Source organism: Dendrobium catenatum, unplaced genomic scaffold, assembly GCF_001605985.2.
Source record: "Dendrobium catenatum unplaced genomic scaffold, ASM160598v2 fragScaff_scaffold_726, whole genome shotgun sequence".
Classification (NCBI taxonomy): domain Eukaryota; kingdom Viridiplantae; phylum Streptophyta; class Magnoliopsida; order Asparagales; family Orchidaceae; genus Dendrobium; species Dendrobium catenatum.
Window position 1 is genome coordinate 355,234 of NW_021319188.1, and position 23,452 is coordinate 378,685.

Here is a 23,452-nt window from a genome sequence, read left to right on the forward strand (position 1 = left end):
TTCATGTGGTCAACCCCACGTAGTAGGATAAATGTTTGATGTTGTTGTTGTTGTTGTTCTATAGGCCCATGTTGAATGGTGCTTGGGAGCCTAAAGGTCTGTTTGGAACAGTTACACCTTTCATAAAAACGGTTATAAATTTATTGTGGGAAGCAGCTTCCTAGCATAATTTCTTTGAAATTTACCAAACAAAAGCTATAATTACAGTTTGAGTTTCTTATCCCAAACGAAACCTAAGCTTCTAACCAAGAGGTCTTACAGATACGTTATGTGTGTTAATTTTCTTGAAATTTAATAAAATAATCATTTAGCATGCTTACATAACACACATGGATAGAAATGCTGCATGCGAAATTTTATTCTATAAAGAAATTTGAATAAATAATTTCTCATATTTATTCCCTTCCTAAGTTTCACTATATAAATGAAATAATGGTAATAAGTAATTCCTTCATACGATTGATAACCAATTCATATATATTCCAAGTGGAGCAGAAATTTTCTTTAGAACAACAAAACCCCAATGAAGAAAGTTTCCAAGCACAGAACAAATGGGCATGCCGGGAAGAGGTACAGTCGCAGTAAAAATAAAGCTGAAGAAGGTTCAACAATTATTCAGGGAAGATTCAAAATCAGCACAATCGCCATGACTGGGAAAATATATGAAAGCTACCAAAAATAAATAGCTCTCAGAATGTTTATTGGCTGCTGCTGTTGGTGTCCTCCTCTGCAACAGCAGTAGCATTCCCCCCATCTAAAACAAAAATAAAGAAACCAAATATGTAAAAGAAAAGAGGAACAATTCATTCATTTATGTCACAAAATTGATATAAATGGATATAAGGACATAAATTTGATCATTGAAAATTAGATGACAAAATTGATACCTTCACTATCAGTGGATGCATAAACAGATTTCCTTGAGCGTGATTGCTGGTGAGGTGTGGGCTGCAAAACCAAAAGAAAATGGAAACATGAATGTTTGATCTTCATGTGACAATGATAGAAAATAGTCACCGAAATCAGAGAAAACTGCTGAATTTCTCGGAAGAAAAGCACTTGAAATTCAGTAATAGAAGAAAAAGAACAACCGATACAATGAATCTTTAATTTGAGAGCAAGATTTAGCTCTCCAATTCTCTTGTCAAAGTCTAGAGCTCAAAACCCAAGCAAAGATCTCAAATTGAGATTTCAAATTCAAGATAACCCTAACCCTAACCCTAACAAGAAGAAATTAATTAAAGCAAAAGGACAAATCATTAATCCATAAACAGTCCCTAATTTGAATTTTCTCTCCAACCCAAAGTTTAATTAGTGCGTGGGCCCCATCCCTGCTTCTGCCCCGCCCCCATAAGGACAAAATCATTAATCCCTAAACAACTCCTAATTTGAATTTTCCCTCCAACCCAAAGTTTCATTAGTGCGTGGGCCCCATCCCTGCTTCCGCCCTGCCCCCAAAAAGATAAATCATTAATCCCTAAACAACTCCTATTTTAAATTTTCCCTCCAACGCCAATGAGAAACATAGAACAGCAAGGAGCATAAAGATTTCCATTGCAATTTTCCTTTTTTCTTTTCCAGCATAAATTTCTTATGGAACATTTTCAAGTCAATAAAATATAATGGGTGGATCAGGTGTCTTGCATTTCTATAAACAGTCTCCAGTAGAAGGAAATAGAACCTTCTTTCCCCCACCACATTTCTGTAGTTGCAGATGAACTTAAATATGATGTTTGTATCCCTACAATGGGTTTGTATCATAACATCTTTATAGCATATATTTTATGGTGTATGTTTCACACACACACCATAAACAAGAGAGCAAAGACAAAACAAAGAATCCCCAACGTCATCTTATCTTTGCTATATAAAACTTCAGTGTAGTCTTCTGTAATTAGCTTTTTTTTTTGGGAAAATTCTGTAATTAGCATTAATGCATCCAAGTACCAAAGTGATTCAAACATAAAAAGATAATGATAAAGAAAGTTTCACACTACATAAATACAAGACGGAGAGGCAATAAAAAATAATATTATTATCACAGAAGCATTTAAAATAAGATGTAAGGGATACTACAAATACCTGCAGTTTTGGCCTCAGTGCCTCAAGCGGTCCTTTTGGTTTGCTTACCCCTCCTTGCTGTGAGGTACCAAGTGAAAACTATAATTAGTATATATTTTTCTCTGATATGAATCATTAAACAGCCATGCCAAGAATTAGAGACAAAATCAATCTAGATTCATCCAGAACCTTTCCTAACGCCCAGTCAGCAGAATCAAAGAAAGCCCGCTCATGGTCCTGCAGGAAATAATTATTTTGAGGAATAGAAATGACAATCAAAACTTCTGTAACATCTTTACGGCTCAAAAAGCTATCACAACAGGGAAGTAAAATGAAATAAATCGTTATCAATGACTGAAAAAGTTAACCACCTTTGAGATGAGCGGAGGCTTTTTGGGCACAATTCCTCCATACTTCTTTTTAACTGCCTCTTCCTACAAAAGATTAAAATAATGAGATCAGTTCCAATGCTTTAAAAATCCATTTCTATTTAAACTAGCTCCTATGTATCTGATGGATCAGCTGATTTGATTGTGAGGGAATTAAGAAGTTCCTAATCAAGAAGAAACTATTTAGAAAGATTCTTAATCAAAGGAAATTAATTAACATATGTTTCCTAATTGAAGATTTGGGGGCTGATTTAGAGGGAAATAATCAAGGAAAGAGGGAATTGGGGGAGGGCTGTTTGGGCATTTAATGTTTATTGTTTTCTTTAAATAGGTGGTTTTCCTAGGATTAGGACATCTTGAATTTGGCTGAATTTGAGATCTCTTAGGTATAGGATTTTGGGCTCTAGCGGCGTCTAGAGATTTGGGAGAGATAGATCCTCCTCTCGAATAGAGGATCAATTGTATCTTGGTATTTACTTTCCGTTCTATTTGATTTCTTGTAATAAAATTACTATTTTGGCTGTTTTCTATTGGAGTTGTGGACTGTTTTTGCTACTTTTACCAATAGTGTTAGGTTTTACTTAAAATCTAACATAAAAAAATTAAAACAAAAAAATGAGAAACAGAAATTGCTCCTTGCCTAATGTCAATATCCCAAAAAACTATTAATAACAGCTTTCAAGTGACAAAACAAACAGTTCGTTCAGTAGAAAATTACCTCATCCTGAGCTGATGGCATGGAAATATCCTGATTTTCAACCACATCAGCATCAGCATCCCTCAAGCCTGACATCTTATAGTCCAAGGTATAAGTCCCACAATGCAGCAGGTATAAGGATCTGCGCTTTCACACAACAATTGACATGAAATGCTAAACAGGATTCAAAATATCACTCACAAGTTTCAGAAGAATAGCTAGCATATGACAGGCATGCGAACTGCATGAATGATTACATTTATTGCAAGAAAACAGAAAATCATATAAATATCTTAAAAAATAAATGATGCAGACACTTTAAAATAGTTCATTTAGAAACTTCATTGTGTTACATCAACCATAGAAGTGAGACCTTAAGAAAAATGAGGCAATAAAACAAGAGCTCCAATCTATCTATAAATCAAAAATTTTCTGCAGGTGATGAATGTGGTTGTCACCATTTCATCCTTATTTAAGATTCTTATAACCAAAGCAATTCCTTAGGAAGGCAGACTCACTAGTATATTTGACAGAATTTGGAAGTGCCACTCAATACTGTAGAATCAGAGCTTACCAGGAAAGCAAACTACCATAAATTTTCATTTAGGCGGTTTAAGGAATATTCATGTCACTCCGAAGTAACAAAATAATAGAAAACAAAAGGAATTTAAAACATGGTTGTCAAGAAAAGAAAGATAAAGATAGGGTATTAAATAAGAAAGATTAAGAGGTATATTTCACATAGAAAGGAGAACCCAAGATCTAATCTTCCTCAGTACTTAAAATTAAACACTTTCTCGCGATGAATTAAACTACTTAAAATTTTCATTAAGAGCACAGCATGCCTTTCATTTTAATGTGGCACACCTGAGAAAATTTTTCAAAATCTGAAATATTCTTTTCAGATGGCATGAAAAATCTAAAAATCAAGAATTACTCCTTAATCATTAAGCCTTTAAGGTCAAGCTGTTCCCGCATAATATCAAAAGAGAGAAAAAGAAGCTAGACTGCAAAACTTAGGGCCTATTTCGCATACAATTTGTTTTGTTTCTTAAAAAAACATGTATGTTTATTGTGTTGCTTAATTATATTTATTTTTAAAAATAATCCCTATTATTTAAAAAAAAAAAAACTCAAAATAACTTTTAAGATTTATAAATGTTTTTTAAAAACAACTAACACCACCCGTCATCGCATGGGCAAGTATCAACAGATGTTGCAGCCAACATCCATCACCGCCAATGATCTCAAACATTATCATGCTGGCAACTGGTGCGATCATGGGTGACTGCAACTCCTATTGGTGACTCTATTATCTATACAAATTCTTCAACTATCATCTTTTTTAGGTATGAATAAAACACGCAATGACTCATGTTTTTCCCAATAACTCTCTGGTTAAATAGTTTATTAACCTATCACTTAAGTTTAGCACATGCTATGGGATTCATCTTATAATGAGATAAATTAGACAATATTGACGAAGGAATTAAATCAATAATATGATGTCTATTCCACATTAGTGATAATTCATTGGGAACCTTACCAGGCAAATATTTTTTTTGATCAATCAACATTTGATTAACATTATCGAGTAAAGCCACAATTTTAGGCACTAAATTATTCAACTCAGCAGATATCAATGCGTGTATCACACTTTCCTACCTATTCTTTTTTTCAAATGCATGTTTACTAAAAATCTGTAGACTTTTTCGTTTCATTGGAAGTACTAGGAACTTATATAAATTAAGATTTACTCTTAAGCTTTGCAGATGTCAAAAATAACATTCTCCCATTAGTTTCAAAAGTATATTTGTTAGAACTCCCTATATGAGTAACATCTAAATCATACAATCAAAGTTTACACAAAATAAAATGAGCAATGTTCATGTGTAACACGCCACATCCTATTCTATCACTATTGGTAGCTAATTGAAAAAAAAAAAACACACCTATAACACAGAAATAGAAAATTTATCAAACTAAACTATCTTATATGGTTGTGGATGTGGTTTAAGCTTTAAATTCATGTGATTTAAGACAATCTAGACACAAAATCTATCAAACACTATCAATTATAAACTTCTTGGAAAGCTTCTTCTCAAGTCTCAAATAGGTTTAAAAATTTGTAGTTATCTTCCAATGATGCAACACATGATATTCAAGAACTATCAAAACATCCTCATTATTTTCTCATCAAACTAATAAACATCATCAAAATCATTTATCTTATCTTGTTCCCCAAAATTTATTCAAAGATTTTACTTAGACACTCACTAGCATAATGATTAATTTGATAACACTTAAAACATGCTTTGAAAGAAATCTTAGACCCAAATGCAAATACATTCAACTTCCTTTTATTATCCTTATTGTTTGTAATATTATTAGTCTTAGGTGCAGTAAGCGCAACAAACCAAGCTAAATTGCTTTGACGAGTGATGCACTCCATTAATCGGTCTAGCCAGTCCAACACCAAGGCCGGCCCTTGGTGTATTCAAGGCGAAACAAGCAAGCCACCGGCCCCCTTGTGGGGCCCATGATTTGAATGCAAATTTAAAAATGAGGGGGCGTTTTAGGAGGGAATAAATTTTGGGATGAGCTGTTTAGTAATTATCATTATACTTGTATTCTCTAAATATGAGGGAAAGGGTAAGGGTTAGGGTATTTCTCTTAGAGTTTGTTTGGGCTCTAGCCGCCTGCTAAGGAATAGGAGAGCCGGATCTTCCTCTCAAATTAAAGATACATTGTATCTTATTTGTTTTCTTCCCTCTTTCATCAATTATCAAGTTTTCCTAGTGTTTTGCTACCAAATTTCTCTTGATTTATATTTTATCTTGCTGAAATTCAAAATTTTAGTCAATATTCTTTCAATTTCTGCAAGTATTTCCTATCAAATTAGTATTAGAGTGCTTTCTCGGACGAAAAAACAAGTTAACTTCGTTGTTTTTGGAATTGGAGCCTAGATCCAATTAATGGCAGTAAAGAAGATGGAGGCATTGGAGGACGAGATGGAGCAACTAAAGGCCTGAGTAGGGGAAAATATTCTGAGGTGGAGGGAAGACTCTCAACCATCGAGAACTGCTTTGGGAACTTTGAAGAGATGGTGAAGAAAATGCTTGAGATCCAATTGAAAGCATCACCGACAATTCCTAGGGTGTAACCACAAGGAAAGGATATTCAGGAAGATGGCGATGAATTGAAGAGTGTTTTCCACAAGGATTGCCACATGGGGCCTCGTTGGTGGGCGGATCGGGGTTTTCCGAAGGGAGGAAAGCAAGAAGGAGGGAAGCTGACCCCCTTGAGGGAAGACAGACACGCCAAATTTACATGATCATATTTATCTTGAGACTCCTTTTCATCATAACTTAAAACTTCGGCTTGTAGATGATTGTCCTTTTTTTCTAAAGAAAAAGAAATGAAGACTCACAGAAAATCAAAGCTCTGATATCAAATTGGTGCAACCTAGGAATCCTAAGCCAAGTAAGAGAACACTCGGTATGCAAAAGAAAAAACACCAACTAGAATTGCAATAAAAAAGACCTTCCTTTCAATATGACAAATAAAACACAATAAAGATTTCAACTTCTAATAGAAACCACTTACAAATTATATTAGAATAAGAAACGACACAACTTAAGACTTACAATAATTTAAGAGAAAAAAGATATAGATGAGACGGGAACCGTTGATAGAGAATAAGAGGTAAAAAATCGAGACGAAATAGTAGAGGGAAATAAGAAAGGAGGCTAGCTCGCAAGCTAGAATAAAACCCGCAGGTTACATTCCAAAAATCATCACATAATACTCTATTGCAGAAAAAAAAATAGCTCCTTATATAGGAGGAAAATGACCCAACAAAAACATAAATGTGTCATCCAAAATAACCAATATATGCCTCACAAGTTAGCCCTTTTATTGAGTTAATACACCTAAAATATCAAAACAACATCAGGAAAAAAGGGGGCAGCAACTTGGAAAAAACAGCCAGCATAAGAAAACAAAAATTGTATGGAGAACATGAACAGCCCACCAAAATCTGCATGGGGAACATGAACAGTCAACAAAATTTGCATAGAGAGCATGAACAACCAATCGAAATCCTTGGGAAACCAAATGCCAGCAAAAAGAATCCAAATATTGTATAAGGAACACACTTCAAAATAGCCTAGAGGACTCCAACAGCCATCTAAAATTAAATACTCATATTGCTAACAAGGAAGCAAAAGTAATTATAAAATTATCAAGCCTTGCCTACATCATCAATGGAGGTCAGAAGATGGTGGTCGGGCAATAAAGGATGATAGTCGGATAACAGAGGTCGAAGGGAGGGTCATAGTCGGGCAACAGTGATCGAAGGACTGTAGTCGGACGATGACAATAGGAGGAGAATTATAGGCAGGTGATGGTGGTCAGAGGATTGTAATCGGGAGACGATTGTCAAAGGATTGTAATTGGGGGATGGTGGAAGGATCGCAATTAGGTAATGATGATAGAAAGTCGGGGGACTGTAGTCAAGCAACAAGGTTGAAAGATTATAGACGGGCGATGGTGGTTGGGGATCGTAGCTAGGCGAATGTGGTCAAGGGACGTAGTTGAAAGACAATGATTGGGGGATTGCAATTTACTAAATGTGGTTGAAAGACTGTAGTCAGATGATGGAGGTCAGAGGACTATAGTCAGGTGACGTTAGTAGGATGACCATAATTAGGTGACGTTGGTCTGATGACCGTAGTTAGGCGACACCGGTTGGATGACTGTAGTCTAGTGGTGATGGGGACATCAGATCATGGAAAGTATATCATAGGCGTGGTCGTCGATCTACGGCCACGATCGCATCGATCTATTTTTGAGTCCTCATATGTATTTGTTTTATTTCTTTGCTTTATGTATTTGTTTTAGTTGTATTTCTTTTTTTACCCCTTACTTAAGGGTTTGTCATGTGTAAGCCCTAAGGGCGAAGTCGTCTTTTATTTTCCCGTTTATTGTATATAGCCCCCTTATGTTTCTTTTGAGTTTAATGAATGAATTATAATCAAATTTCTGCATATTGAGTTCTTGTGAGAGCTTGAGAGATTTTGAAGAGAAATCCCTTGGAGAGGGAAGCGGATCACCCACCAACCTTGGAAGAGTCCGAGTTCGTGCCTATTTTCATCTTATTTATTTTCCTCTTTCTCCCTCCCTTCCCCTCCATCCCCACGACCCACCTAAAGCCCTAAACCGTCGGCAACCTCCACAAACCCCCATCGCCGGCCAACCATAAGCCTTCAACTTTGAGTAGCATGTTAACACAACCTAAAGTTTTGATACCAACTTCATGCAGAACATGTATTTTTCTCCTCTTGACTCCCCATCTCCCAACCAACCCCCATCTCCCTCTCAACAAGCCGGCGGCCAACCAACCCTAGCCGCCGACCCCCCCTTGGAATTTCCCCATTAATGGTTGCAATTAAACCCTTCATAACTAGGTCTTTATATTTTAGGTAACCCAATTAAATTCACAATTCAAATCTATTTGAATTTGAATTTGTTACATAAAATACAAATTCTATTTTATGAAAGTTTCTAAAATTAAATTCTATTTAAATTTAAATTCAATTGGGTTTAATTAAAGCTTTCCAAATTCCTAATTCCAAAACAAGCAACTCTTGATTGCCTTTCCCCAATTTCCTCTCCCCTATTGAAACCGCCGGCCCCTCTCTCTCTCTATGCCGCCGGCCCCCCTTCATTACCCCATTTGATTTCTTTCCAAATTGCAAACCTCTATTTTTGGGAAGAATTCAAAACTCCTCCCTCTCTCTTACCCGCCCCTCCCTCTCACCTCTTGCCCTTTTAATTCTTTCCAAACTTAAAAATTAAATAAGGAAACAAATTCCCAAATTTCCCTCCATCCTTGCTCTCCAAAATATGAACCAATTCCTTTCCCAAGCTCCCACCTTTGGCCGGCCACCTCTCACCCTTCTTTCCCTCTTGAATTCTTGAGAGAAATTTCTTTCTCTCAAGGGGAATCTTTAAGGAGAGCAAAGGACATTATCTACAACACTTCAACCCTATGAAATCGATGCATGGCCGATCCCGATCTTGACTCTGGTTTCGTCTACAACGAACAAGAACTTGTCGACATCCCCCGGTCGCCTTTCTTCAACGTCAACCCGGAAAGAGACAATTCTGTCGAGTACCTGGATCTTATCATCTTCACCTTGTCCGAAGCCATCGAAGAACAGCTTTCCACCGTTCAATGGCAAATCACCACCATCCCACGACGAGGCTGAACTTTTCCTCTTCAATTTTCTCCTAATATTATTCTCTTGTAGGTTGTGATTCAAGCACAAGAGTCGTGCAAAACTATCTGCCAATGCTTAGTAAACGTAGGACATGAGTTTGATTTTCTATGCTTTCTAATCTCATTGTTAACCTAGGGATGTTATTAAAAATCTACTTAATTTGCATATGTTAAAATTCTAAATGTTTTGGTGATCTTAGCTTTTAGCGTGTGATTTGGCCTAAGCGGAGTCACCTCTCTTTTGGTTTTCTATTATCGCTAAGTAGCTAATGTTTTAACTCTTATTGCTTTTATTAAAAAACGTGCAAGTTCTTAACACATTCATTTAAATCATACCTAATCCTGCATCAAGTGGCATTGGTCAGATGATTGTAGTTGGGTGACGGTGGTCGAAGGTTGGATGGTGTTCTCCCGTTGACATTTGGGGGGTAGTCAGATGGCAGTGGTTGGGTAGTGCTTCATCGACAGTGATTTTGGGGGGGGGGGGGGGGGGGGGGGGGGGGGGGGGGTTGGTTTGAGAGCAATAATTGGGTGTGGCCCAAAGGAGACTGTTAGGTGATGGTCCAATGACGACAGCCAAGTGCTGCTCCGATGATAATGGCCCAACGATAGTCCAATAATGATGCTCAAGTGGAGCACCATAATTTTTAGAGCCTCTGAGCTCTTTTGAATCTCAAGCCAAACTCCAAATTCTCGTCCATTCTCATGTAGAGAGTGGGAAAATATTTACAGACTTTTTAGAATAGCATGCCCTGTATACAAAACAATAACAACAACATCAAGCATTTATCCCACCATGTGGGATCCGCTACATGAATCATTTTTCTCTATTGTATCCTCTGAAAAGTCAAATTCTCATTTAAATCTATTAAAGAAAGGTCATTTCTAATATTTTATAACCAAGTCTTTTTAGGCCTACCTCTACCTTTCTTAACATAAGTCAAATCTAATGCATTTACTTTCCTAAGCAGGTCATCGGAAGGCCGCCGTTTTATGTGCCCAAACCACTCCTTCATATAGCATGTATTGATTCCTTTGATAATAGATCGTTCATTCAACATTTAGGTACCTTAATGATGTCAAAATTAAGTAATCTTAAGCTTATTAGATTTGCCTTTTTAAGTGCTCGATTTGACTATAAGCATGCAGGCTTGAAGATCATTTGTTCATCCAATTAATATCATAAACATTCAAATGAATTGATTTCACTTTTTCAACAATTTAACCAACTGATTGCACATATTTGTTAAAATTCCAACATTAAGTTACCCTAATAATTAGCCCTACTTTGAGTAGCATGTTAACACAACCTAAAGTTTTGATACCAACTTCATGCAAAACATGTCTCAGGGTTAGAGTTTTCCTAATGCGCAACAAACATGAAAGGTATTATGCTCACATGCAAATATAAATTAAAGTATATGACCTTCTTTAAATAAAAGTATATGATACTAGAATTTAATACTAGTTATTGCTGAAATGATTGAAAATATTAAAAAAATCATTATGAAATTGGAAATAAATAAAATCATTAAGCAAATCGAAATAATTTCAACAAATTTAATTATTAATATGTCAATTTTTAATTATAATTAAGAGCATTAAACAAGACAACGGTGAACTATATATATGAAAGTAAACAATGAATGAACTTACTAAATTTTAAAAAATAGGTTTCATGCTGTGTAAAAAGATGAATTCAATGGGAATTAAACAGTCACACTTCGATTGCATTCAAAAGAAATCAAATATCCAACTTACATTCATAAGATTTTAAACAAAAATAATATTTAAGCCAAAGGTTTTTAATTACATGCCATAGATCACTTTTATAAACTCTTCATAACCTAGATTAATAGACCAGGTTGGTACAGAATCATATCCAATTTAAATTTAAATTAATCCCAATTTAATTTTAAATTCCCCCAAAATAGCCAAGTAGTACCAAATTGAATATAAAATTTTCAAGCAACTGAATTGCAAACATCCTATCCTAAGGATCCACCACATGCCCACACAAAAACCATGGCAAAAAGTTTTCCTAATAACTGCATGCCACCATCAACTCAAAACCAAAGTCCGCAGCTTTTTTTCTTTTTTTTTAATTTTGGAAACACATAAGGCTAAAAATTTACAGCTCCAAATTAAAACTTATGATGTGCAAGCCACAACAATGGCTTAACATAGACAAATATTTTAAAAATAAATGACAATAGTTCACAAAAGTCAAATCCAACTAGGCCCAAAAGATAGCCACAAGTATTCAAATAAACTATAGATTCAACTAGGACATTAGTCATTGACGCGGGAAAAGACTTCTATAATTTGTTAGAATTCAATAAGCCTAATGTTTGCTTAGCTTCATCAACACCTGACTCCTAATTTAGCGTTAGTAGTTTTGATGGTTTGTGGAGCACTAGAATTAACTAGAGCCACATGATAGCCAAAAGTGTTGAAATATGCTATAGATTTAAATAAGACGTATAAACACCATTAATACATCCTTGACATGGGAAAATATTTCCATGGTTTGCTAGAATTCAATAAACCTAATGCCAGCTTACATTCATCAACACCAGGCTCCAAATTTATTGTTACCAGTTTTGATGGTTTGTGGAGCACTAGAAGGTTCAATTCTTGTTAAGTTAAGCGCCAAGTCGCCAACGTGTACACTACATATATGATCCCATTTGATTAGAACAATCATGAATGGCCACATCTATCTAAATCATTATGAATGATAAAATGTTAGTGATATAGGTTGCAACAGTTTCAATATGGATGGAGCCAAAAAGAGCCATTCAAATAACAAACTCATGAAAAAAGGTCCCAGTAGCTCTTGTGCTAGCTTCCAAATGTAGCAAAGGAGACATGAATGGATTGATATGAATAAGCACTCAACATGATCTAATTTGATCAGATCTGTTTTGGACAGAAAACTATCTAAATTACTTGAATGTCCAAGCATGAGGGATGCAGGTTGTAAGCAATTTCAGTTTGGATGAAACTTAAAATACCAATTCAAACAGAAAACTCGCCAAGATAAGAAGGCTATGGTCTCTTGTTGACTTCCAAAGGGACTTTTCCACAAGCTCCAACAAGAATGCCACTGAAAAGATGCCTTTGGGTGGCTGCAAGAGGAAAAGTATCCCTACTGTAAGCACCCAGAAAATTCATGCCCACAACACGACAGCGACTGTTGTGGCAATTCTGGAGTACCTCTGACCAAATATACCCTGCGTATATTTCCCCGAGTAATGCAAAACAAAACATACAAAAAGTCGAAAATGTTAAATATGCAAGAAGAATCCTTACCAGATCCATCAACTTGTAAGAAAAAAATAAAATCTTTCTTCAATTTAAAGTAACCGCAATTATACGATTTTATCTATTGATCGGCAGTAACTCCTCCACATACTTGCAATGAACTAGGTCTGAAAATTATTAAAAAATAAAATGCAGTAGACTTTCTCCCTAAGTTTTAAGATAAGTAAGAAAACTGATCTCACAAATCTCTGTAACCACGAACAACAAACAAAAAATTTACACGAGAATTCCCAGCCAGTAAACCGGTAAATCTAACACAAGCACAAGCATGCATCGAACACATTTCTCAGCAACAATTAATCAAAACTCTATTAACTTAATGGTTAAATGCTTTATAAACCAACTTATTCATAGATCAATCTAGACGTTAGCCTCCATCAACCAAACGACCTTCAAGCACAACGGCAAAAAAACTTTCGAATCGTAGTTCAATTGCCCAAAGGCCTCGGTCTAAACAACCGATCTATAGCAAGAAGTCTGGAAAACAATCGAACAAAGAGATCTACCTACTCCAGGCAAGATGACGCGACAAGGATTCCGGCAATGATCACCCGTAGATCTGACCCGATTACGTTCGATGTATGAAGAGAAGGAAGAGCAATTCAGTAGATCGGAGAGTAGGGTTCCGATTGCGATCGAATCCGCGTGAGGAAGATTTTGGGGTTGCAGGCCTGAGCCGCTTTATTGGTAAAATCCGGTTGGTCGCTTAGTTGCGGGTGACAGAGCCGGAAATCGCGGGCATTGCACGTGCAACACTACCCGACTCGTGGGTTTGGATCGGCCTCGCACGTTGATCAAAATGAGGCCAAGCCGCCAAGGAACTCGTACGGGCGGGCCGGACTAGCCGGGTCACTATGTATGTATTTTTTTCCCAAAAAAAAAAAACTATGTATGTATTTTTAGGGAACTTTTATTTGGTCCGGTGAACGTACGCAACTCTACGTTCGGCCGCCAGTAGAATCGCGCCACGCGTTTTCATTATTTATCGCGCACCCGACAACCCGACCCGGAACAGACCCAAGATTGCTCGGTATTGCTGGGTATTGGCCGATTTTGCTCGGCAATAACCAATACCGAGCAAATACCTAGCAATACCGAGCAAATACCGAGTTGTACCGAGTTTTTTCTAGCAAAATCGAGCAAATCCCTAGCAATATCGAGCAAATACTGAGTTGTACCGAGTTGTAAAAAAAATCGGTACAACTCGGTATTTGCATGGTATTGGTCTTCACAGAGCGGTATTTCTCATTTTTGCAAAGCAATACCTAGCAAATACCGAGCAATACCGAGAAAATCACGAACATAGCATTCCTGGTTTCCGCTCCAGGTCAAGTCGTCGGGCCACGCGGTAAAGAGTAAGAGCATGTGGCGACATGTTATTGGCGGCCGAACGTAGCTCTACGTCCGGTCATATGACGTAATAATTGTTCATTTTTAGGGGTGTCAATTTTTGACACGACCCAAAACACAACCCGAATTCGACCTGGAAAAATTCGGGTTAGGGTCAATCGGACCCAAAATGGGTCGGGTTCGAGTTCAACAAATGAACCCGTTTTAAAAATCGGGTCATATTCGGGTTGACCCAGCAACCTGAAATTGACTAAAAAATGACCCGAAATTGACATGAAAATTCCTATTTGACTCAGAAACCCGAGATTGACCCGGTTTCACCCGATTTTGACCCGAAAATTGAAGATTGATCTGATTTTTTACCCGAAAGCTAGCAATTTTAGGTCAACTTCGGGTCATTCGTGTATGGTCGGGTTGACCCGTACCCTAATCGGGTCGAGTTCGGGTCCGAAAACCTGACCCGTTTTTAAAAAATGGGTAGGGTTTTGGTTCACCCGAACAGTGTCGGGTGAGTTCTAGATTCGACCCGAACCCGACCTGTTGACCCGAATTGACACCCCTGTATTTTTGTAAAAGTCTTGCTTTATTCTCTACTAATTCTCTTGATATAGAAGAGCTTTGTCAAATTTGAAATATTTGGGGATTATTCTTATTTCTATCAAAAGGCTTTATGGTTCTTACTTTCAACCTTTACTAAATAAGATTACTGATATGGATGAAAGGCTAAACTTTTTTTCTTTGCTGGTAGAGTGTAGTTTCTAAAATTCTCTATTTCTAATTACATTGCTTATTGGATTATAAGTATGATTATTCCTAAATTTTGTTTTAAATTAATTAGAAAAGTTTGCTCTAACCTTCTTTTTTATGGCAATATTAACTCTAAGAAGTTACATGTTATTGCTTGGAAGAAGGTTTGTACGCCTAAATATTTTGGGGGTCTCGGGATCCCTATTCGTGATGCTCTTCACTATGCTTTGAGATATTTTTGTTATAGTTGGATGGCCGTTTTAAACGGTCTTAAGACGGTGGATATCCTTTTTAAAAGGAATATTAATATTCCTTAAATTGTGTTTTATGTAATTCTTATTTAGTGTCCCATTCTCACTTGTTCTTTGAATGTGATTTTTCTTTTTCCAATCTTTTGTTTTTTATTCCTAATTTAAACCAGTTTTTGCTTAGGCCCAATTTACTTCAAGTTTTTTTTTTTAATTGTATTTTGGCTTTGACATTTGTCATAATTATTTTTTGGGTCCTGATTAATGGATTTTAGTTGAAGTCTAGTTCTTTTTTATTTTTCTTTTGAAGTATTGTAAATTTTTCTTGTTTATCTTACAATCCTTGTATTTTGTAATCTCTTTTTTTTTAATAAAATTCAAAAAAAAAAAACTATATATGTATTTTTGTTTTGAAGCTATGATGAGAAATAGGAGTGTGTTAGTTTAGTTCATAATTAATTTGAAGTTTTTGCTCAACTTTTATTTTTGAATTTCATTTAGATCAATTTTATACGGGCCAAAAAAAAAGTTATGATAAAAAATAAAGAACAAAATATGATCAATTCTTCTTCTTTTTTTTCATTAAGATGCTAATTATTGGCCCACTAAATTATTTTTTTTATTTTTGTGTTGGACACTTTTTTTATATAGGAGTATTAGACTTCATTTTGGACAATTTTCTTAATTCTTTCTAAAACTAGTTTTTAGTAAAAAAATTTCTAATTCAAGAAATTTGTATACTAGAAATTTATTTTACGAAGTAACAAATTTATCTCAAACGAAGCCTTAGATTAGTTTATAAAAAGTTTAAAATTAAATTTTATGACCAAATTTCACGTAGATCAAATTTATATATTGATATATCATAAAAAAAATTATCTAGATCGGGCACGAATCTCAAGGCAAAAATCAAGCCAGAAACTTCAAAAATTAAATCAGGGATCTCCTGAACTCCAATTTCAGGAAACTTACAGTCAAACCGAGCGTCTCGAAAATACAAACCCAATGACACCAAATTCAACTCAATCTCAGCCCAAATGAGTCTGAATTAAACGAGCCCAAGATCGCTGAATTCCAATATCATTAAGACCTTCAAATGTCCGACGAACGGTCCGCGATAAAGGGATTCAATATTGGTCGTCCGTCCAAACCACTCCACATTTGTCCTTGATCCTCTTCCTATTTACGAGTCATGTCATCCTCAAAAAACTATAAATAGACCCCTTATTTCTCTTGAGAGGGGAAAGAAACAAGAAGAATAAAAGAAGAAGAAAATGATTGGAGGGAAGAAACTCCTCCTCGACCACCGCCGAAGTTATGTCCGGCGCCAGAATTTTGCCCAAGTGAGGTCGGAGTTCCGCCTGACTTCCAAGTGACGCCGAAACTCTGCCAGATCTCCAAATAATGCCGGAGTTCTCCCCGGCCGCCGTCTGAATTCTGACTTCTACCCAACGACGGACCTTCGCTCGTCGCCATATTTCTACCCGACGCCGGATTATGTCCGCTATCAGGTTTTTGACTTTCGTCGGTCATCAATCAATCATCTGAGAGGTGAAAAGATCACTTTGATTATCAATCAATCAGGTTGTGATGCCCTATTTTCCATGAGAGTAATGAAGGAGCAAGATGTTTCTTATGTGATGACATTCCACACAGGGAACACATAATACATGGTTCAATATTAGAGCCTACATCCATAACATTGAAAGAATGAAAGTACATTATACAATATTATACTATTTATAAAGATGCATCCTATGTGGGAGGCTGAGTCACTCAAATGGTGAGATTGGTTTAAAAAAAAGAGCTAGCTAGTTGGGAGGTTTAATCTCTCACTCTCTTTCACTCTCTCTCTCTCTACCTAACTATCTATCTATCTTTTATACCTCAACCAATAAGTTGATTGACTATTTTGTTTCCCTCTTTATGCATTCTCCATATTGACAAAAGAAGGAATGAGACTTATAAATGCCAAGGAAGCCATACGCTTGCTAATATAATGATAGCTATAGAAAAAGGGGTTGATCACCAATGGTGTTATAGAGGCCTAACATAGTCAAGACCAAATTGAAAGGTTATTGCTAGTCCATGTGGCTAGCTAAGGGGAAATCATGAGTTGGCATTGATTCATCAATGGTAAGGTGGATATTTATATACTAGCTCCTCATGACTGGCGTCAAGCACACCAATGATGCAACTAGTAGACATATTGGGTCTAGGGCTGCAAACGAACCGAGCCGAGCCGAGTATGTGAGTGTTCATGTTTGTGTTTGTTTAACATTAGCTTGTTCATGTTTGGTTCGTGTTTGATTCGAACTTTATTATTTGTGTTCATGTTTGGTTCATTTAATTTAAGGGTGTTCATGTTTGGTTCATGTTCGTTTGTTTAGTGCTTATCGAGCTTTAAACGAGCTATGTTCGTGAACATATCTCGCAAACAATCTATTGAACAAGCAAATATTAAATTTGTTCATGAACATTCTAAACAAACAATCTAACAAACATGGAAAAATATGAAATATTTCTTGTTCATGAAATGAAATTTCTAAAATAAAAGCAGTTGTATATTTAAAATGAAAATATGATTAATTTATATGAACATATGTTATAATATTTTATTACTTTAAAATTTATTAATAAAAAATAATTATATTATATTATGGTATAATTAAAGTTTTTATATTTAATCGAACTCGAATCGAGCTTTTTATCGAGCTTGTTCATGAACATCAACTGATGTTGTTCGCGAACATAAACGAGCTGAACGCATTAGTGTTCAAGCTTGTTTATTTAAGAATCGAGTATTTAAAATATTGTTCAAGTGTGTTTGTTAGTTAATTAAACGATCACGAACGAGCTTTAATCGAACCGAACAACGAGTAGTTCATCGAACGTTTGGTTCACTTGCAGCCCTAATGTAAACCAATGTAGTAAAAAAAAAAAAAAAAAAAAAAAAAAAAAAATCCCACCGAGATTTGAACTCGGAATTATTATAAAAAGTTAATTAAGATATAAGATTTCTTTTCATATTTAAATTTAATTATGATTTTAAATTACGCATAAAGCATATTATATATAATTTTATTAGAAAAATTGAGCCCTCCTTAATTATTCTTCATAACTTTATTTTAATAAATACAAAAAAAAGATAAAATTAAGTGGGGGCGTTAAAAAAAAAAGGCAAAATAAAAAAAAGGTCCCACCGAGATTTGAACTCGGGTTACTGGATTCAGAGTCCAATGTCCTAACCACTAGACCATGGGACCGTTTTGATCTTTTCTCCTCTTTAAAAATTTTTATAGAATAAAATATGCAGATTATCTAAATCATTATATTTTGTTATAAAAGAATTAAATATTTAAAATGCATAAAAATATCATTAATATTGACTAACTTGAAATAAAATATATTTTTTCATGCATGATTTAGACGCTAAAATATATTATATAAATAACTAGAAAATTTTAAATGCTATATATATAAATTATATAATGTATAGGCAATTTTTTTTATTGAACTTATGAATTGGATTACCCATAAACCATTTCAGTCATATATGTCCATTATAAATATATAATATACAAATATATCTATATTGCATACACCTATGTTAATATATATATGTGTATATAAATATATAATATACAATTGTCCTCCCTGGGCATATAGCAGATTCGCCCCTAAAAATGGGCATATTACTAAGGTGATTATGATATAAAAATTTATAAAATTCATGCACATTTGGGCCATATCATGATTGCTCAACAAATTTTACATTAGTTGTTGATTACCTAATGCAATCCTTCACTTTTTTCATGCAAGTATTGGAACCTGGTAACGATGGTGTTGCCAACTCTGGGCCAAAAAGTTTGATATTGTTGTTGTTGTATGCATATTTGAGCTCTAAATTGAAGAATTTGAATTAAGCACGATAGCCTTATTTGACTTAGCGATAGCCAACCAAACCTCCCCATCATCGTACATAATACTCAACTTGCATGTAGGGCATGACCAAAGCACAGGTAAAGATCTATCAACTCTTTTAGACTCGTTCGTAACTTTTAATACTTCAAAATTATATATTTCATTAACTAAGATTTCGTTTGGGATGGTTTTCTTACTGCTTCGTAAAACAGCTTTTTAGTACAATAATTTTTGCACCAGAAAACTGCTTTACGAAGCAGTAAGAAAACCGTCCCAAATGAAACCTACGTGAAAATATAGTTGATGTTGCAAGTGCATTCTTCATATATTCTAATAAAATAGGTTGTGTTTCTTCTTAAATCTATAAATAAATCTTCTCTCTCTCTTTTTCTCTCTCTATTTCCTAAACACTCAAATGCTCAACTGTTTCCTGGAGTAAGTATCCAGTTGATACATGCAGTCAGGATTGGGAACATAGCCAGCCTCTTTTAGCTCAAAAATCAACAACTTGAGCAAAAAATGAATGCTCTGAAAGTCTGGGTGAGATTTACCTCCTCCTGAAACAAACATATGAGTGGTGTTGTTAATTTCAAACCAGCTACAACCTGGCAACTTCTGCACATTCCTCTCCTTCATCAAGCTCCGAACTTTAACAACCCCTGCCCATTGCCCAGTCACTGCATGAACATTTGACATCAAAATATAGTACCCAGAATTTTGAGGATCCAGCTCAAAAAGGTGCTTGGAAGCAAGCTCAGCGAGCTCGGGATTGCGATGCACTTGACAAGCTCCAAGCAATGCCCCCCAAATCCCCGCATCGGGCTTCCATGGCATGTTTGATATGAACTGGAAAGCCTCATGTAATTTCCCAGCCCGGGCATACAGATCTACCATGCAGGAATAATGTTCATTTCTTGCAACAATTCCATAGTCCTTCATGCGGCTGAAGAACTGGAACCCCTCTTCAATCTGACCAGTGTGACTGCAAGCAGATATCAAAGTGAGGAAAGTAATATGGTCTGGCAGATATCCTCCTTTCTCCATCTCTTGGAACAAGCTCACTGCATCGTTAAGTAAGCCATGAGCACCATAAGCTGCAATGATGCTGTTCCATGATACCTCGTTCTTCTCGATCATCGAATCGAAAACACAACGGGCAATATTTAGCTCCCCACATTTGGCATACATATCTATCAAGCAACTCTCAGCATACAAATCTGTAGTGAAAGCACCTCTGATCATGAAGCCATGGATCTCCTTCCCATAATTCAGTGCAGGTAAACTTGCACAAGCAGATAGCATGGAGGATATGGTTACTGCATCATATTTGATTCCTTCAGAACTCATCTGACAGAAAAGATTGAATACCTCCTCTGGTTGCCCATTTTGATTGAAGTTGGCAATCATGGAGTTCCATGCCACAGTATCTTTCTCAGAAATCTTTCTGAAAATTTGATGGGCAATATCTAATCTGCCGCATTTTGCATACATATCGATCAGAGAACTTGCCACATAACATCTTCCTTCAAATGAATTCTTAAGAACATAACCATGTAATTCTTTCCCTAAAGTTAAAGCAGTAAGGCATGCACAAGCAGGTAAAATACTAGCCAAAGTGATGGCATTGGGCTTAATTTCAGCCTTCAGCAACCTCCTGAACATTAGTAAAGCATCGCTACTCAACCCATTAAGAATATAGCCAGATATCATTGCACTACATATAGCTACATCCATTGTTCCAGTCATGTTAAAAACCTTGTTTGCCAGCCCAACTTCTTTGCACTTGCAATATATATCTATCAGTGCACTCTTCAAGAACAAGTCCAAGCACACATTATTCCTTAGAATATAAGCATGGATCTCCTTGCCTTGCTTTAGATTGGCGGAATCCGAGAAGGATGGAAGAAAACTTGCAAGTGTGATTGAATCCGGTTTAATACCGGCATCTTGCATCTTATAGAACAATTCTAAGGCCTCATCCCTTAAACCATTCTGAACAAATCCAGAAATCATTCCATTCCAAGTCACTAAATCAGCTTTTGGCATCATATTGAACAACATATTCACATCACTCAAACATCTAAATTTGGAGTACATTGCTAACAATGTGTTTGCTACTGAAATCTCTAAATCCAGGCCATATTTCAATGCGAGGCCATGAATCAGAGTACCATAACTCAATATTGCTTGTGAAGCACAAAGAGACAAAACACAAGAAAATGTTACATAATTAGGCCTACTTCCCGAGCTCATCATCCATTCGAAGATCTCCAAAGCATTGTTAGCATCCCCAACTCTAACATATCCATCCATCATCACATTCCACAATACACAATCTCTTTCAGGCATTCGATCAAACACCTTCCTTGCCTCTTCAATATAGCCGTTATCCGCATGCATCTTTATCAAAGAGCTTCCCACGAAAACATCCTTCTCCATTCCCACCTGACAAATCATCTTATGAATGTGATTACCCAAACCAATGGCCGATAAGCCACAACAGGACTTAATCACGTAAGGAAATGTATATTTATCCGGGAAGATTCCGGCACAAAGCATCTTGAAATAGAACAATAAACTGAACTCAAACATACACATCATGGAGAATCCACGAATCATCCAATTCCAGAGCAAAGTTGAATCTTTTTCCATGCAGAAAAACAAAGACTTCGCGTCAGAAATGCTTCTGCACAGTACATACATACCTAGAACAGTGCTTCCAAGGAGATTATCATCAAAAAGTCCGTTTGAGACAACCTGGGCATGAACCTGGCGACCTTTTTGCAGATCGGACGGGTCGCGAAGAGACCTCAGAATTAGAAGAAACCGGCTCGCCAAATGCCCAGAAGAAATTTTGTGAGCTTCAGGGGTATCTACGACGTTAAAAGCTGATAGTGAGGAGTTTTTGAGGATCAAGTTATGGGCACTGGGTGCTAATACTGAGACTCGTTTGCGGATAAAATTTAAGGAGCACCCATTCATTACACTTCAGTTGGAGTAACAGGCGTCCTGTAAGTAGAAATAGCAAATCAAAACAAAAAAATTTATTAAAAAAAATGATCATATGACCAGTAAATACTCTAAGCAACACGTTTACTATAATTTCATTAAAGTTCGAATTAGAAGTGCCAATTAGTACAGATCATTTATTTATTTTTTAAGGATTCCGGCCGGCAGATCTAACCTTCGTTGTTTTGGAGGAGGAAGAAGAGGCTCGAGGAAACAAGCTGTAAGGAGACGCGGCGGTGAGGCGAGGGTTCGGCGCCGGAGGCAGGGAGCTAAGGAAGGATCAGCCCACGTAGAAGGATGTCAAAATGAGCATTCAGGTTGGGTGAGGGTCCAATTCAGAAATCAGAAGTGACGCGGGTCTAATTAGAGCATTTCCAACCCAATGCCAAAAGTGCGTATGGCTTCGTTTGGTCGCTCCAGCCAAACATCAAATTTTTAGCTATTTATCTGTGGGTGAACAGTGTGACGTCAATATTAACGTTGCATTGTTCACCTACGCAATTTCGCTCTCTCAATTGGATTTGCCGAAGAAACGAGCGAAAGGGGAGAAGTATAGTTATCTTCGCAGAAGCACTTAAAATTGAGTTCGATTGGAGCAGAATTACGACATTTTGAAGTTTTGTTGTATTTTGTCGTGAATAATAGAGTTCTAGGTTGGAGATGCCCTAATACAGCTAATTCGAGTTCGACACCATTTAAGACACCATTTTATAAATGGGTCAGAAATTTTGAACCAAAATTTCACTCATCAGGTTATTGAGTTGATCATACTCAATTTGTTAATTGAAATACAACAATACGTTAATAACATGTAATATAATAAAGTATTAAAATATTAACATCCTTTTAATTTCGTTCATTAAATTCCCATCCAAGAGCAAATATATGCATTTATTATTAATATTGTAAATAAAATAAATTTCAAATAAATTTTATGAATAAACTTTAAGGCAAAAGAAAGACAAGTTGGGCGCCTGTAGCTCAGTGGATAGAGCGTCTGTTTCCTAAGCAGAAAGTCGTAGGTTCGACCCCTACCTGGCGCGCTATTTTTCATAAATCTAAATAATGTTTTCATAAATCTTATAAAAATATTATTATGTCATGGCTCACGAATTAAAAAAACAAATAAATCTTTTAGGAATATATATAATCAAAATTATTATATTGAATATTTTAGGTATATATATTAAAAATAACTCTTTTGTAAATTATTATTAAATTCAAATAAAATAATTAAAACTTTTGTCCGGTAAGTAAAATTTTTTATGATTAATTTTCTCTTCTATGTTTTAGTTCATGGGTAAATTTTTTTTTTTTTCTATTTCTTAAAAAAGGGGAATAAATAGAAGATAAATTTACAACATGCTTTAGAGATTTTGCTTGAATATATAAAAAGTATTATCTGTTTATTTTTTAG

At 35.8% G+C, this 23,452-nt stretch overlaps 2 protein-coding genes and 2 non-coding genes across 11 annotated transcripts; 1 reads left to right on the forward strand and 3 right to left on the reverse strand.

Moving 5' to 3' along the window:
- Nucleotides 1-433: 433 nt before the first annotated feature.
- On the reverse strand, nucleotides 434-13,458 carry LOC110098057. 5 transcript variants are annotated; one of them, XM_028696265.1, is made up of 8 exons: nucleotides 13,264-13,458; nucleotides 12,448-12,561; nucleotides 3,169-3,289; nucleotides 2,433-2,495; nucleotides 2,251-2,298; nucleotides 2,083-2,139; nucleotides 888-948; nucleotides 434-754 (listed from the first exon to the last, which is right to left on the reverse strand). In XM_028696265.1, exons 3-8 carry the CDS (start codon nucleotides 3,241-3,243, stop codon nucleotides 699-701), a joined length of 360 nt encoding a protein of 119 aa, XP_028552098.1. In that variant the 5' UTR covers nucleotides 3,244-3,289; nucleotides 12,448-12,561; nucleotides 13,264-13,458; the 3' UTR covers nucleotides 434-698. The 5 variants fall into 5 exon arrangements, with proteins under 5 accessions (XP_028552098.1, XP_028552101.1, XP_028552099.1 ...); XM_028696268.1 differs by having other exon boundaries at nucleotides 12,448-12,666; XM_028696266.1 differs by lacking the exon at nucleotides 12,448-12,561 and having other exon boundaries at nucleotides 13,268-13,458.
- Nucleotides 13,459-18,296: 4,838 nt separating this feature from the next.
- TRNAQ-CUG lies at nucleotides 18,297-18,368 on the reverse strand. The gene has a single exon. It is a non-coding gene; the product is annotated as a tRNA-Gln (tRNA).
- Nucleotides 18,369-19,160: 792 nt separating this feature from the next.
- On the reverse strand, nucleotides 19,161-23,062 carry LOC110098054 (pentatricopeptide repeat-containing protein At4g21300). 4 transcript variants are annotated; one of them, XM_028696271.1, is made up of 3 exons: nucleotides 21,784-21,924; nucleotides 21,621-21,668; nucleotides 19,161-21,471 (listed from the first exon to the last, which is right to left on the reverse strand). In XM_028696271.1, the coding sequence occupies exon 3, from the start codon at nucleotides 21,463-21,465 to the stop codon at nucleotides 19,438-19,440; it is 2,028 nt and encodes a 675-aa protein (XP_028552104.1). In that variant the 5' UTR covers nucleotides 21,466-21,471; nucleotides 21,621-21,668; nucleotides 21,784-21,924; the 3' UTR covers nucleotides 19,161-19,437. The 4 variants fall into 4 exon arrangements, with proteins under 4 accessions (XP_028552104.1, XP_020680419.1, XP_028552103.1 ...); XM_020824760.2 differs by adding an exon at nucleotides 22,211-23,062 and having other exon boundaries at nucleotides 19,161-22,035; XM_028696270.1 differs by having other exon boundaries at nucleotides 19,161-21,668.
- TRNAR-CCU lies at nucleotides 23,006-23,078 on the forward strand. The gene has a single exon. It is a non-coding gene; the product is annotated as a tRNA-Arg (tRNA).
- Nucleotides 23,079-23,452: the final 374 nt, after the last annotated feature.

What these genes read in the sequence shown, in the direction of transcription:
- LOC110098057 (XM_028696266.1), bottom strand. Translation starts at nt 3,243, where the DNA reads ATGTCAGGCTTGAGGGATGCTGATGCTGATGTGGTTGAAAATCAGGAT. An exon ending in TGCCATCAGCTCAGGATGAG is followed by an intron (nt 2,496 to 3,168) that starts GTAATTTTCTAC and finishes AATCTTTTGTAG; the next exon opens with GAAGAGGCAGTTAAAAAGAA. An exon ending in TGCATCCACTGATAGTGAAG is followed by an intron (nt 755 to 887) that starts GTATCAATTTTG and finishes TTTTTGTTTTAG; the next exon opens with ATGGGGGGAATGCTACTGCT.
- LOC110098054 (XM_020824760.2), bottom strand. Translation starts at nt 22,008, where the DNA reads ATGAATGGGTGCTCCTTAAATTTTATCCGCAAACGAGTCTCAGTATTA.